A 13,806-nucleotide genomic window follows, 5' to 3' on the forward strand; every position below is an offset into this window, starting at 1 on the left:
GGAAAGAATGTGAACAGTTTTTCATGTGTGTTGGTTAGAATGTTTTTTTTTCTCCTGACTACCCAGACTCGGAACAATTTTCAAAAGCCAAAAACCTTGTTCATTATTGTTCTCTGTGTTATTTGAGTAAATGTCTGTGAGATACAATTTCTGTTTTTTTCCTCTGTCTTTATGGTCATATAACTATTAACATATTCTGACAGCCCTGGCTGACCTGGAAAAATCCCTTGATTAAGTGATTATGCATTACGGGGTTGAGGTTATATAAGCTATATTACACAAGGAGACCAGGAGAACCAAAAGGGATTTTGTAACTAGACAGCAGTAGGTTAAAGTAACTCTAAGGCATTTTATATCTTAAAATTACAGCTTTCAAATCATTTTGATGGAACACAAAATGATAATAGCCACAGCACTCCCTTGAGGCCTGGAACTGCTACAACCTGCTTTACAGGTGTCACACACCAACAACCAGAACCAGAGCTAGCAGCTCGCTATAGCAGACAACAAGCTCGCCATTCTCAGTGAGGAAATCATGGCAGAGCCACCGTAGAAACCGAAGTGGACATTGTCAGAGGAAACGAAGAAGAGGAAAAGAGAAAGTAAACAAGTAAAAAAACAAGTTAATATCTGAGCATATTTCACCCGGTGAGAACTAAAATAGGCCAAAGGATCCAAAGGATGCAGGAGAGATGGCGACCTGGCGTTGTTGTTACTGGACAAGTCAGGTCATAACGTTTGCTTGTTTGCTGTGTCTTGTGCTGTTCTGCTTGCTTGACGTTGGAATGTGAAGTCGTCCACTCGCAAGTTTATCATCAGATCCAGATAAATTCATTTCGATGGAGGCTTAGCAAGTTAGCCAAACAAGCCCATTATATTTGTGTACAATCTCGACCTCGTCAGTCAACATGGTGCACTATGGTGCATAGAGCTCTGTGCATGCAGTACGCAACTCGTATCTACAACACTGAATTACGCATCCAACATGTAGGGGGATCCCAAGTATGGCCAAGAGCAAATCTATAATGTCATGATGTCACAACTATACTCCGCCTTCAGCCATGTGCCCAGCAAGGCCCACGTGGACTCACCATTTGCAATTAATCATTGCACAGCCTTCCCAAGGATAGTAAACTTAGAGACCAATGACCAAAGTAAATGGAAGGGACTGCCTTTATATGGAACCTTTCTAGTCTTAACGACCACTTTAAGTGCTTTACAGGTCACATTCAGCCACTCACACACACATTCACCAAGCACTTTCCTATCACATAGACACTGACTTTGAGATTCAGTGTCTTGCCCAAGGTCACTTTGACATGCACACACCTTGTTATTGTTGACATGCAGACTGGAGGAGTCAGGGGGATCAAACCACAGACCTTCTGGTTAGTGGGTGACCCACGCAACCTCCCGTGCCACAGCCGCAGTTAATCCTTAGAGCATTTTTATATGTCTTTTCAGCTCATTTCAGCGCTGACTCACCATCCGCCTTTTCAAATACCACTGAAGTTTACCAAGCTATATTAGTAGGCGATAAACTGACAACTGTGATTGGCCTGACTGTGTCTTGCTTCGAAAATGTTCAACCAATCAGAAGAGAGGATCAGCAGAGTTCAAGAGAGAAGCGTGAGGTTAAACTATACTGAGATGGTATTTGTACTAAAACCACAAATATCTTATGGATCAAAAGTTGAATCAAACCACCAGAGAAGTGTAAAATAAAATGTGGCCTTCGCAGAAAGATTTATTATTGCACTTGAATTAATTGTGGAGCTTGTGAGAGAGATTTTAAAAGAAGGTGTCCAAACCGATGTAGTTCAGGAAAAGCCTTGATATATATAAATCTAATATAGAATATATAAGTCTTTATATAAATCTCAGAGTGCCATTTTTTTACTAGTGCATTATACCATCCCATTGACATGAAAAAAGGAGCCACTCCCAGGACCTGACCAGTATTTAGCACATCACAGAGGTTTATCACAGAACCTGGTGAGATCAGAACACGAGAAAAAAAAACACACAAGGGAGATGCTGTGAAATGATCAATCAAGCTCATTCTACAACGAAAGACAATATCACACACACACACACACACACACACACACACACACACACACACACACACACACACACATACACACAGTCATATCCCCAGGACTTTACATTGATTTATATTAATCTCCTGGAGTCTGACTCTTAACAATAGTTACTACTTGCCTAACCCTAACTCCAACCTAACCTAAAATTACCCTAACCTAACCTAACCTGAGATAAACTAAACCTAACCTTCAAACATGTCTTAACCTTAAAATGTAATGATTTATGTTATGTGAACTTGCATTTTGTCCCCACAATGTGACTGTGTGAACAAATGTAAGTCCCGACAACATGAGTAATACCTGGACCACACAGACACACACACAAACACACGCACGCACGCACGCACACACACACACACACCCAAACTCTCAGATAGCAGACTCATAAATTATGCTGCATACCAACACTGATTTGGAGTCTGGTGTCCTCCTCCTTTTAACACGTGTCTAAAATAACACGAAGAGATCTGTTCAGTAATCCTGCTACTTGACTCTTACCAGGCACGTGCAGCTCAGCGGCAGCAATGACAAACTCTCTGGTCTTAGGCTTGTTGGCCCGGCAGACATAGACGCCGGCATGGTGACGTCTCGTGTCCCTAATCACCAGGTTTGTTGCGAGGACGACCACATCAGTGGAAATGGGCTTTCCATCTGATCAAAGGGCAGAGTGAAAAAAAAAAACAACAGTGCCAGATCATACATTTAAAAAAAGGAGAGAAAAAAACATTCGCCTTGAGAAAAGTGGAGATCCTTCCTCAGGCTCTCAGCTGCCCGAGAAAAACAGCAAAAAAAGAGAAAAGCATGTCTTTTAGCAGCAGTGGGGTTTGGCTTGTAATTACACAAGCTGACCAACAGGTGGCTCTGTGATTTTTCAGTCTGGGTTCACTGAGCCATCTTCAGCTGTGGGTGAAATCACTCACTGTTCACCCTATATAGTAGATCACTATTTAGCTGATCTGCCAAGTGTTTGTTGTAGGATTTTCTACAGACAATGATCACATCCTGCAAATTGAATTATCTCACCACAGCATGATCACTATAGAAGCACCAATTTCTACTTAGTGATGGGCAGTTTTTGACATCTGACATAATAAAATGCATCCTCTTCTAACGCAGACGAATCACAGTGTGAAGAATAAATTCCAAAAGTTTCCCAAAAGCATTCGCACAAGGACTCTACGAGTGCATGTTTGTGTGTCTATGTGTGTGTTTGGTGAATCGGAGTTGTGGAGGAGGGGATGAGTCAACGTGAGAAATTATTTTCGCGGCTCAATGTACAATAGAAAAACAGAGGACGGGTTAAGAAGAGACAGCGATTATAACTGAGAGAAAAACTCCACAGCCACAGGTAAGCAGCTCTGACTTATCACTGTGTGTTTATTGTGTGTGAAAAGACGGATCAACACACAGATAATGAAAAAACACAGCAGATGCAGTTAAAAGAGAAAACAAACTAAAAGATTAAACTGGATAAGGATGAAGAATGAGTGAGAGCATTTGAAGTGTTACCTTGTCTGCTCCAGGACACCAGAGGCTTCGGCTGGCCTTGTGCCATGCACTCCATCACTGCGGGGCGGCCCAGCACCACCGTGGCATTCTGAGGTGGTGCAACTATCACAACTCTGTTCAGGGCTTCAGTAGAACCTACGTCAACAACAGAAGTTAATACTTAAAGGTTCAGTGTGTAGAATTTAGTGACATCTAGTGATGAAGTTGCATGTTGCAGCTGAACACCCCTCACCACCCCTCACCTCACCTATATTCAATTTCTGCCTCTGCCAAAAGATCCCTTTCAGCTAAATCTTACACACTGGACCTTTAAGAGATACAGACCAGTATACTAGATATATCAGTGACTCATTGTGACAATAACAAGTTGACTTCAATGTTCTCCAATAAAGTTAACAAATTGGAAATTCAGTCTGGAAATCAGGCTCCTGCTGCTGTTCCATCTCTCATCGATTACTACTGACGTTTCTGAGACTTATTACTACTCATTCAAAACCAGCATACCTGTACTACAGTGAGGGCAACAGTGGAGTTGAAAATGGTTGAAAAACACCACATCAAATCCTGGACCAATATTTAATGAATTCGCCCCTGACCCACACAACATCCTTCCACCCAGTTCTGTGGAAGTCCGTTTAGTTGTTTTCATGTTGCTTTCAAACAAACCAACACAAAAAAAGACAGGAATGAAAACATAATCGCAAATGGCAGGGTGATTAAATGTACACCATATATACCAATTTCAGAATATATAATACTCTAAATACACATATATATGCACATACATAATATATATAATATCAATGTAATTATATTATAGACATAATTGAAATATATAATTTCTATAATATTGCAGCTGGTATACGTGGGATTCATTTTACTGATTTATACACTGCCAGATAGCTTTATGATATATTATAATTTAGATAATTATTGGATTATATTTACCACAGAAGTACCACACAATTGTATTTTCATTAAGTACTTGAGTAAATGTACTTGGTTAAAACGCTTCCAGTTTGCAAACTCAGCAAAACATTGCTGATAAATGATTAGGTTAAAAAGAGAGAGCTAAATAAAGGAGGAGGGTCAGCGTGACGATACCGCTCCACAAATATCCCTCACAGAGTTGTGGTGAGGGTCACGTCCCATTTGAGGATGAGTTGTTAGAACTCATTGCCCACTTGGTGAACACATTTACCATCTATTTTTGTATGCACACTTCAGGTTTAAGTTACGCAGCTCCACACCAGACTGAGGATCTGAACACACTCGTGCCCAGTGGGTGTTGGCATACACATCTTGTGATGGCTGACTGCCAACACAGAGTATTCAAGTTGTGTATTTGGTAAGATGGACAAACAAGGCCCTGATATTTCTGTGTGCCTTCATTTTAGCTGATACAAATCCTAGAAAGAATTAAATGCGGATTTCGGTCACTACATACTTCAGATTTTCCGACCAAAAAAAGATCTGTTCATGGAAAACTGTTTATTTGTTGCATTAGCATTTGCAAGGCTTTCCTACATAATTGAGCAGTAGTCAGTATTTCGCTATAATTTATATACCATATCATAAAAATCAGTGTACTGTGTCGTATTTGAAATTCAAGCTGAAGATCGGACAGGATTTAGAGTGCTGACTTCTGAGGATTCTTTAGTGACTGAGATTGACTTAATTTCTAACACAGCGAGTCACTTCATCATCAAAACCGTCTCTGTAGTTGGCTGATTGGTATCTGGTCGAGGTTTCATCAATTCTTATTAGATAGCTGATGTGGCTAGGACCTGAATGTAACAGGAAGCCTTGATTAGAGAGGATTCTCATGTGAGAGGATTTGCCAGGAGGCAATGGAAGCTCTTACATCACAAAATGATTATTTACTGGCAGCGGTGCAGGGTCCTTCACTGACACACACTGTACAAAACATACTGTACAAAACCATCAGCGACAGAATCGACTGAGGTGAGGTGGTGAGACAGAGAGAGGAGGGGATTTTCTATGTAATGAAAAAAAAACACCTGATAGTACAGAGAGGGCTTTGGGAAATGAGAGCGAGAGGGAGCAGAAGAGAGAATCCTTTTGTGTGAGAAAAGGTATAAAGCATTAATTCAGTTGACAGAATGGCCTCAAATTATGTAAATAAGGTGCATCACTGACTACGGATGTCAGGATCGTAGAGACCAGACATTTATTTCTCGAGGGTGTGTATCAAGGTACTGCTGGTGTGAGAGGTCCTTACTTCTGTGCATTTTCTGCTCAGCCCAGGCAGTCTCAGCAGCACGTAATGCTAACGCTCGCCAGGAAGCAATATGTACATACACGCTTGGCATTCTGTAAACACATTATAAATTAATCATGGAGATTAGATACAGCAGCCCTCGCTGATGCATATGGCTTTAAGTGTGTCTGTCTGCCTCTGCGAGGACTGCACTGCAGGGTGCGTCTTTGTAGGGGTCTTGTTTGTGGACGAGGTGGGTGTGGTGCAGCGTGTGAATACAAAAGGAGAGGGTAAAGAAAATGGAGGACAGTAGATAATGTAAGGTTAAGGCAGGTGGATGTCTCATATTTTCTCCAGCCGTGCGAGTTAAGTACATGAACTCGATGACCCCGATGTCAAACTGTCAATGAGATTCGAGGAAAACAGTGCAAGCGAGTGAAGTGATGGCATTAGAGGTGACAAGTGAATCATGTAGTAGCCATAGACTGAATGGTAATAGCTGATATGACAGAGAGATAGATAGATAGATAGATAGATAGATAGATAGATAGATAGATAGATAGATAGATAGATAGATAGATAGATAGATAGATAGATATATAGATATGACAGAGAGATAGATAGATAGATAGATAGATAGATAGATAGATAGATAGATAGATAAAGACACTGTACCTCATCCAAACATACTGTATATGTTCAACACAGTCCAAATAATAACTATATGAGCGCACAAAAGTAAATATTTATCTATAACTATTTTTTTCAAACTATAAGTTATATTAAATACTTTCAATTCAACCTCAAGATTGTTCCACACACCCACCCCTGTTATTCAGCAATTAACTTTATAAATTGCTCCCCCATCCATCTTTTCTCTGTAGCATTGCACTTATCCTTTGAGGGTTGAGAGGGAAAAATGGAGCTAATTTCAGATGGCGTTGCACAAGAGTTCACCCTGGTCAGGTCGCTAGCATTGCACAGGCCAACCATTCACACCTGCATGTATTTGGATATCAGGAGGAAACCCACACAGACACAAGCAGAACATTGCAAACTCCACACTAAAAGATCCGGGCCGAACCAGGGGCCTTCTTGCATGTGAGGCGTCAGTGCTAACCACCCTGCTGAAATGGCTCCTGTTAAAATAGTGGTGAAGCTGTTGTGGAAAAAAGAGAGGATACTTGTTCCCTCTTTTGCATTTTGGAGCAGCCATGTCATTACACTGAGCTTCAAATTGAGGTGAAATTTTAATCTTGCAAATGTGAAGTTGAGGACTTGAAAAGTGACAACTGTGTGAAAACAACCGTGTGAAAACTTTGAATGGAGCTCCATCGCATCTGACTCACTCCCTGTCTCCCTCTCCCCTTCCCATTTGTTTTTCTTTTTTGCCTTTCTTTTGAAGGACACAAAAGCTGTGATTCAAAAAGGACACAACAGGTTTCCACAGAGCTGCCAATTAAAGTTGACCGATCTCTCGCGAGCCGGTGGCAGAGGCGCATTATGTGGCATGGCTTTACCGCGGGCAGCCTAATGGTGAAATGTCTGACCTCACAATGCTGATGAAAGATTCAATGTGTCATGTCGATCGCCGCAGCAATATGCACCCTGACAGTGATGACCGTGGTGCTCGAGTATTTCTATGCGGTTCTATTAGTGCGATATTTTGATCACATTAGAGTTACTCTGTTCTCCTGTGTGTGGTTATATTGTGAGAGAATGAAAAGGGAGGTTGGTCTGGATACTGTACAATCGCCATTCAGCTACAGCTGCGGCTGTGCATGTGAAGCATTGTGTATTTGTACAGCTGAAGTGACTACAGTCCAGGAATAATCAGAGTAAACACATCCCTTCTAAACAAATTCTCAACTACAACAGATTCAACATATTCTTTTGTATTCTACTATAATGTATCTCTAATCACCTGTGACCAGAAACCCATGATTAGGTATCTACTATTTCCAGAAATCTCTGTCTGTGTGTATGTGGCATGTAGATCTCGAGAACCGCTCATCTAATAAGCTTCACACTGTGCATTAGTATTGTACAGGGCATACGGAAGTGCTGTGTCGAATTTGTGCCATTTGGAAAACGTTCAATATTAATAAACCTTGAATAAAAACCTTGGGACTCAATGGGACAATGTAAGTGAACTGGTTCTCCAGTTCAGAGTTGTGCGTACTGAGTTGAGCTGAACTTTGCAGCTCAATTACTGCGGGTCACTTCTACAGTTTCAGAAATAAAGCTGCATCACAGGACAAGTAAACAGCCCATTCCAAACATATTTTAGGCAAAACTGTTTAACTCGTACTTTTTAAAATAATGATGCTGAATTATTTCTTTGCAACAATACTCTTCAGATTTCAATTAGATGAGTCATGGTGGTTTCAAACCCACAAAGTGCAATACAAACACAGCATGAGGGAGAGACACCTTTTGTTAGCACCAGTTGTTGTTGTCCTAAGACTGAAATTAGATTTTTCAGACTGGTGTGGCAGCTCCCAGTGGAGCCCGGCCGCCTATTCAGACGTTACAAAGCACTGCAGCAGACATCACCTGTGGTGACAGTGAGTAGAGCCTCATGACTGATGTCCTTCCGGGCAGAGTTAGAGGCGACACAGCGGTAGGCACCCTCATCTTCCTTGGTCACCTCAAGGATCTGGAGCACCCCGTTAGGAAGGGAAATGAACCTGTTGCACGCAGGGAAAAAACAGAGAGGAAGAGATTGGGAGAGAGAACTGAATAAATGGCTTCGAGTCCTGTAACATGGATCAAAAATATATATCTTTGTCTTTGTTCTATTTGTACTGTTGATATTTATTATGTTGACTTGAATGTTCCAGAGATATGGAAGTCCAGCACACTCTTATTGCCTACTATATGACATATGACCAATGTTCTGAGAGGAGGAAGGGGAAGGTACTGGAGGGAAAAAGTAGAAGCAGTGTGGATGGGGGAATAAACAATAAGAAGAGAAAGAGATAATGAAACGCCGGCTGTGAAGAAAACGTGGATCAGAAAAGACACAGAAATAGAGGTGGAAAGGACATAATGGCGAAGAAAAAGAGCAAGAGACGACTGCAAAGGGCCCGACAGAAAGGAAGAGGCAAATTAGAGTAAGGAGAGAGAACAGAGGAAAAAAAAGCCAGTGATGTATCATCCGTCCTTTATGGTTCATCTTTGTGAGAGGCCATTAACGGCGCCTGAGGTGGGAGAGCCGCATCCCGCCAATGAGACCTTATAAGCAGCGAGCTGTTTGCGGGTCACACAGGGCTACAAAAGCCATTAGCACTTAGTCCTGTGCAATAAGGCTTGAGCTTGAAACAAATTCCAAGGCGACGGGGCCAGTGGAGCCACAGTGAAATGTCAATACTGTTAAGTGGCTGAGTAAATGAGAATAATGACAGCAAAAGAGAGAGAGAGTGAGAGAGACCTGTCGAGGATATGACATTTTGAGATTTTATTTTTGTCATCTATAAAAGCGCAGAAGGTTTTCACTTGTGATCTTGTTTAAAACTCAAGATGATTTTCAAGGGCTCTTCTCACAGCTGCTAAAGTCCTTCATATTTACTTTGAGAATAGTTACAATAATTAGAACATGTGCTCCAACCTCACTGACGGCATTATTAATTGTTACTTGTGTAGTAGTAAGTGTATTATAAGGTCATTGACGGATCATTGTTTTTCGTTATCTCTGCCCTCTGACCCCTTCACTGCAGTGTGTTATTACATGCAGTATATCCTCCGGGGAGAATATACCATGAAATGATGAGGCGAAAGTGAGGCTGCAATTAAAGGACATTGTAAAGATTTGCATCTCCATGTATCTTTCACATCTTTAACGAATGTAGAAGTGATGTTTAACTGTCAAACTTGAAAACAAAATTTGTTTTCTGATTTTGTAGGTTGAGTTTGTAGCTACAGCGCCGTAACATTCACAAAGTGTGAAAGGCCTCTCTTCATCTAAAGCTCAAAGAGACTCTTATCTTGACGCAAACAGGTATTTCTGAAATCATTAAGTACATCACAGATCGTTAAAGTTTCCAAAAGCTATTGCGACAAGTTCATACGTCCACCAACCTCTGGATTTTAGATTTTGTTTTTAGAAATTTATCAATACAGCCTTAGATATTAAACTCAAAAGGGGAGAGCCACAGTCAACTTGCATAAAAGTCACACTAGGCCACGTATGTGCGAGTGTCATTGTCAGAGTAAGTATTTCACTACTTACTTTTAAGATCATTTTCATAGGAAATAAGGAAATCAGACAATCACCAACATGACTTATTGAAATGAATTTTGTTGCAGGAGAAAGTTTGTGTCATGATGTGATGGACAGAACAAGTTTGTTAATAAGGGAACACACAAAGAGAAATGTATCAGTTACTGTAAAGATTCTATACTCAAAATAGAAGATGTAGAAAAATGTTGAAATCCTGAAATCAACCAGATGTTGTGAACTGGTGGTGGCAAATTATTAATAATTAACAATCATAAATAAATATCGGTGGCCTGCTGCGTGACACCACAGCCACGTCACTGCAGATTCCAGTGAGTCTCTCTGGAGTTTAAATTCAAGTCAAACTTCTCACATTGCTGATGATGGTGGGATTTGGCACAGTTTCACAAATTGGCCTCAAAACATCTACGAACCCTGATTCAGGCTCTACTGGTCTCAGGATATTGCAGGAGAACCACAGAAAAATCACACTGCTAATTCATCAGAAGTAATGAATAGACAAGAGAAGATGGAAAAAGAAGGAGATGAGGGACAACAACACAAAGAGAAGGGTCACCTGGTCTCCTCAGGGACAGCCACTTTGTTCTTTTCCCAGGTTATAACAGGTGTGGGTACACCCTCAATCTGGCACTCGAAGCGGGCAGCGCCCCCAGCAGGGACTGTCTGGGGTGACGGCTCTTGGTGGAACTTAGACAGACCTGGAGGCATAAAGCAGAGATGGAGATATAACAGTGAACAGACAAAGCATAAAATACAGCCCACAATGTGTAGCCCTGTGCAACTGACATATTTAAACGATCTGAAATCTGTGTCATGTCGTCCACCTCTGGTATGATGAATAGGACACACTGTGTGTAATGTGGGTCACACATGATGTGATAGACTGCAATTGTATTGAAGCCACTGTCCACAACTGGTCTACTGCTCTCGTTAGATGGCGCCGACAAGGACGGTGTTTGAGCAGTTACGTCCCTGTTAAAGTCCAGGGGATGAAGTGAATAAAAATAAGAAGAAAATCTATCTTCCTGTAAACATAGAAACTTGGCTAAAGTAAAACACAAATCAGGAAACAACAACTACAATAAACACTTTCCCTTCCAAAAAGGGGAGTATTGATCTCGGTACATTATAACTCCAGTTGACAACACACAGCCTGAAAGTTGCCAAACGGCCCCCTGGCACTGCCTGCATCTCCTCCCCCTGATTGTGCTCCCGACAGCACACACTCAACCACCCACTGCAGGAAGGGTGAGGGGGGGTGCCTGCAGGAAAACACAACAACAACAAACACGCAGCACTAAGGCTGTAACTTTAACACATATCAGATACACTAAATAACACTGACCACAGCTTTGGTTTAAACAATGAAATTAAAGTGAGTTTATTCAACTAACATCTCGGGGAGAAAGCTCACAATATGTGCATAACACTGCCATAGTCTCGATTTCAGACTTCTAATTACTGTATTCAAACCATTTTGAGGCTTTTAAACGCCCCATTCTAAACTTGTAATTTAATTACAGTCCTACTCAGACCATTTGAATACCCTTGAATGTCCTGATTAAGGGAAATCTGGGGACATAATCAGGCTTGGCTTGGATTATTTCTCTCTCCAGGTTGAGTCTTGGCAGGCCTCCAGACTTCATCACAGCCTCAACACATTTCGCACACAGACAGGAGGGCTTCCGACTGTAGGTAACGCCGAGCACCAGGGGCCAGCACTGAGCACTATCTGAGGGCCTCTAACCTCTGACCCCCTGAGCAGGCTGCAGGAGACGAGAACAAAAGTGGTTGGCTGTCCCAGCCACACATGCCTGCAGCTCCGACTAAAGGAGCAGAGAGCTGGGAGGGGAGGGGAGGAATCAAAGAGACAGAGAGGAGAGAGAGAAGGCAACCAGAGACAGGACGAAAGCGGGAAGGTAGACAGAAAGAAGCATTCAAAATTTAAAGAGCTGGACCAAAAAATATAGTGCATACTGCATGGAGTTAAGCAAGTAAACCAACACTAACCACATTGTAAATTGTAAGTATAGCTTAATGAATCTGAACACAAAATGATTAAGTGATGAGCCCTTCCTCAGCTTTCTGTAACATCCCCATGTACAGATAATTGCAGAACTGAGATCAGCAGTGTGAAAACGTGTAAAGATTAACATGAAGTGCTTCATATATAATACATCCACCTACCAGCAGAGACAAAGGTGATTCAGAGAGGTGCTTCCCCTATAGATAGATGTCAACATGTACTTTCTTGTTGAAGGAGATCTTTTCAAAGATCCCTGAAGGTAATCCCATCAGTGAGACACTGCTCACCACACGTAATACTATAGTATCAGTAAGATCTGACCACACTCCATGCTTGATATTTAGGACTTACTGTTTCATATTTGAATGACTGCTGTTTTCAAAACTTAACGAACTGTGTTGTATTGTGAATTTGAATGATCAAACTGAGTTTTAAGACAGGACCTATTCTAAGTGCTGATGCCAAAGTACAGCAGAGGCTGCAGTGAATGTCATTGAAATGTAGATATTACCTGATAATGGCACCAGTTGATATTATATGGTACTTCCTACTTGTTCTTAATTTAATTTCAGCAAGACAAACAATAGTTTTAAGAATGAGAGGAAATAATAAAAATGTCAATCCAATTGTGTAGCTATACAGAGAAAGCAGGGGATTTTAATAACATTGGAATAGATCATTGGAGAATCATGAGTGTCTTTACACAACTGGGTTTAGTAGTTAATGGGATATTTCACTGGATAAGTGGAAACTTTGATTGGCTGGTGGCAATGGATGAAAAATCTTGAAATCAATGCATGATTCATCCTCTGGAAACCATGATTGTACCAAATATTTTATGGTTACCAATCCAGCACCTGTTGAGACATTTCACTAAAAAATACAAATGTAAACCTACTGGTGGTAAGGTCACGTAATCACCATGCTTCATCCTCTGGAACAATGCATTTCTGTACATAATAACATAGCGATACGCTCAATCCCACATTTCAGTCACAAAAAGAGTAATAACAATGACAAAGTCGTCCATAGAGTGAGAGTCACTACTAGCATTAGAGTGGACATGTCATCAGACTTTAAACAAACAGAACTATGGAAAGGAGGACTGACTCTAACTTGTAGACAGTAGCCATTTTCAGATTTGGATGTTTCCAAACTTGCAGCCTATCAAATATCTGTGTAAAGATTTCCAAAGTTGAACACTTCCAAAGTCTCACAATCTCTTCCCTCCAAACCACAGTGAGCTGGAGGAGTCACAGCGACTAACCCCTACCACACCAACTGTTAGTCATGGCAACAAACCGACCATCTGTGTTTTCCTTCTGCACGGAGGGAACAGAGTTTCTCAATGGGTACACAGAGGCTGACACACAAGCCTGGCCATAGTAACAGAAAGCATTTGATTCATTTCAGGAGAAAAAAAAAAAAAAAAAACAGTCTTGGAATGACTTGCACAGGCAGCTTTGCAGGAGGAGTTGATGATTAACCCCTGCCTCTTCCAGCCATTACACACTGTGATGCCCTCATGTAAACACACCACCTGTAACACTGCCAGAGAGTGGAGCGGCTGACTGGGTGCCAGGCCAACTCAGAGTGTGAATGTGAGTTTGAGAGCGCGTGTGCCGAGCTACTTGTACCTCAGTGTTTATACGGTGGGTCTCGATGCCTCCACACAGGCATCTTGTGATTACATTACTCGATCAGC

At 41.4% G+C, this 13,806-nt stretch overlaps 1 protein-coding gene across 2 annotated transcripts in view; it reads right to left on the bottom strand.

Annotated features, from left to right (window-relative positions):
* igdcc4 (immunoglobulin superfamily, DCC subclass, member 4) overlaps positions 1–13,806 on the bottom strand; it is a 53,260-nt gene that overhangs the window by 16,461 nt on the left and 22,993 nt on the right. For both annotated transcript variants that reach the window (XM_034578987.1, XM_034578978.1), the window contains exons 3-6: positions 10,632–10,773; positions 8,392–8,525; positions 3,615–3,749; positions 2,604–2,756 (exon numbers count right to left, since the gene is read on the bottom strand). In XM_034578987.1, the coding sequence (XP_034434878.1) occupies positions 2,604–2,756; positions 3,615–3,749; positions 8,392–8,525; positions 10,632–10,773 (564 nt within the window). The remainder of the gene's footprint in view (positions 1–2,603; positions 2,757–3,614; positions 3,750–8,391; positions 8,526–10,631; positions 10,774–13,806) is intronic.

This window comes from Hippoglossus hippoglossus, chromosome 3, assembly GCF_009819705.1.
Source record: "Hippoglossus hippoglossus isolate fHipHip1 chromosome 3, fHipHip1.pri, whole genome shotgun sequence".
Lineage (NCBI taxonomy): Eukaryota > Metazoa > Chordata > Actinopteri > Pleuronectiformes > Pleuronectidae > Hippoglossus > Hippoglossus hippoglossus.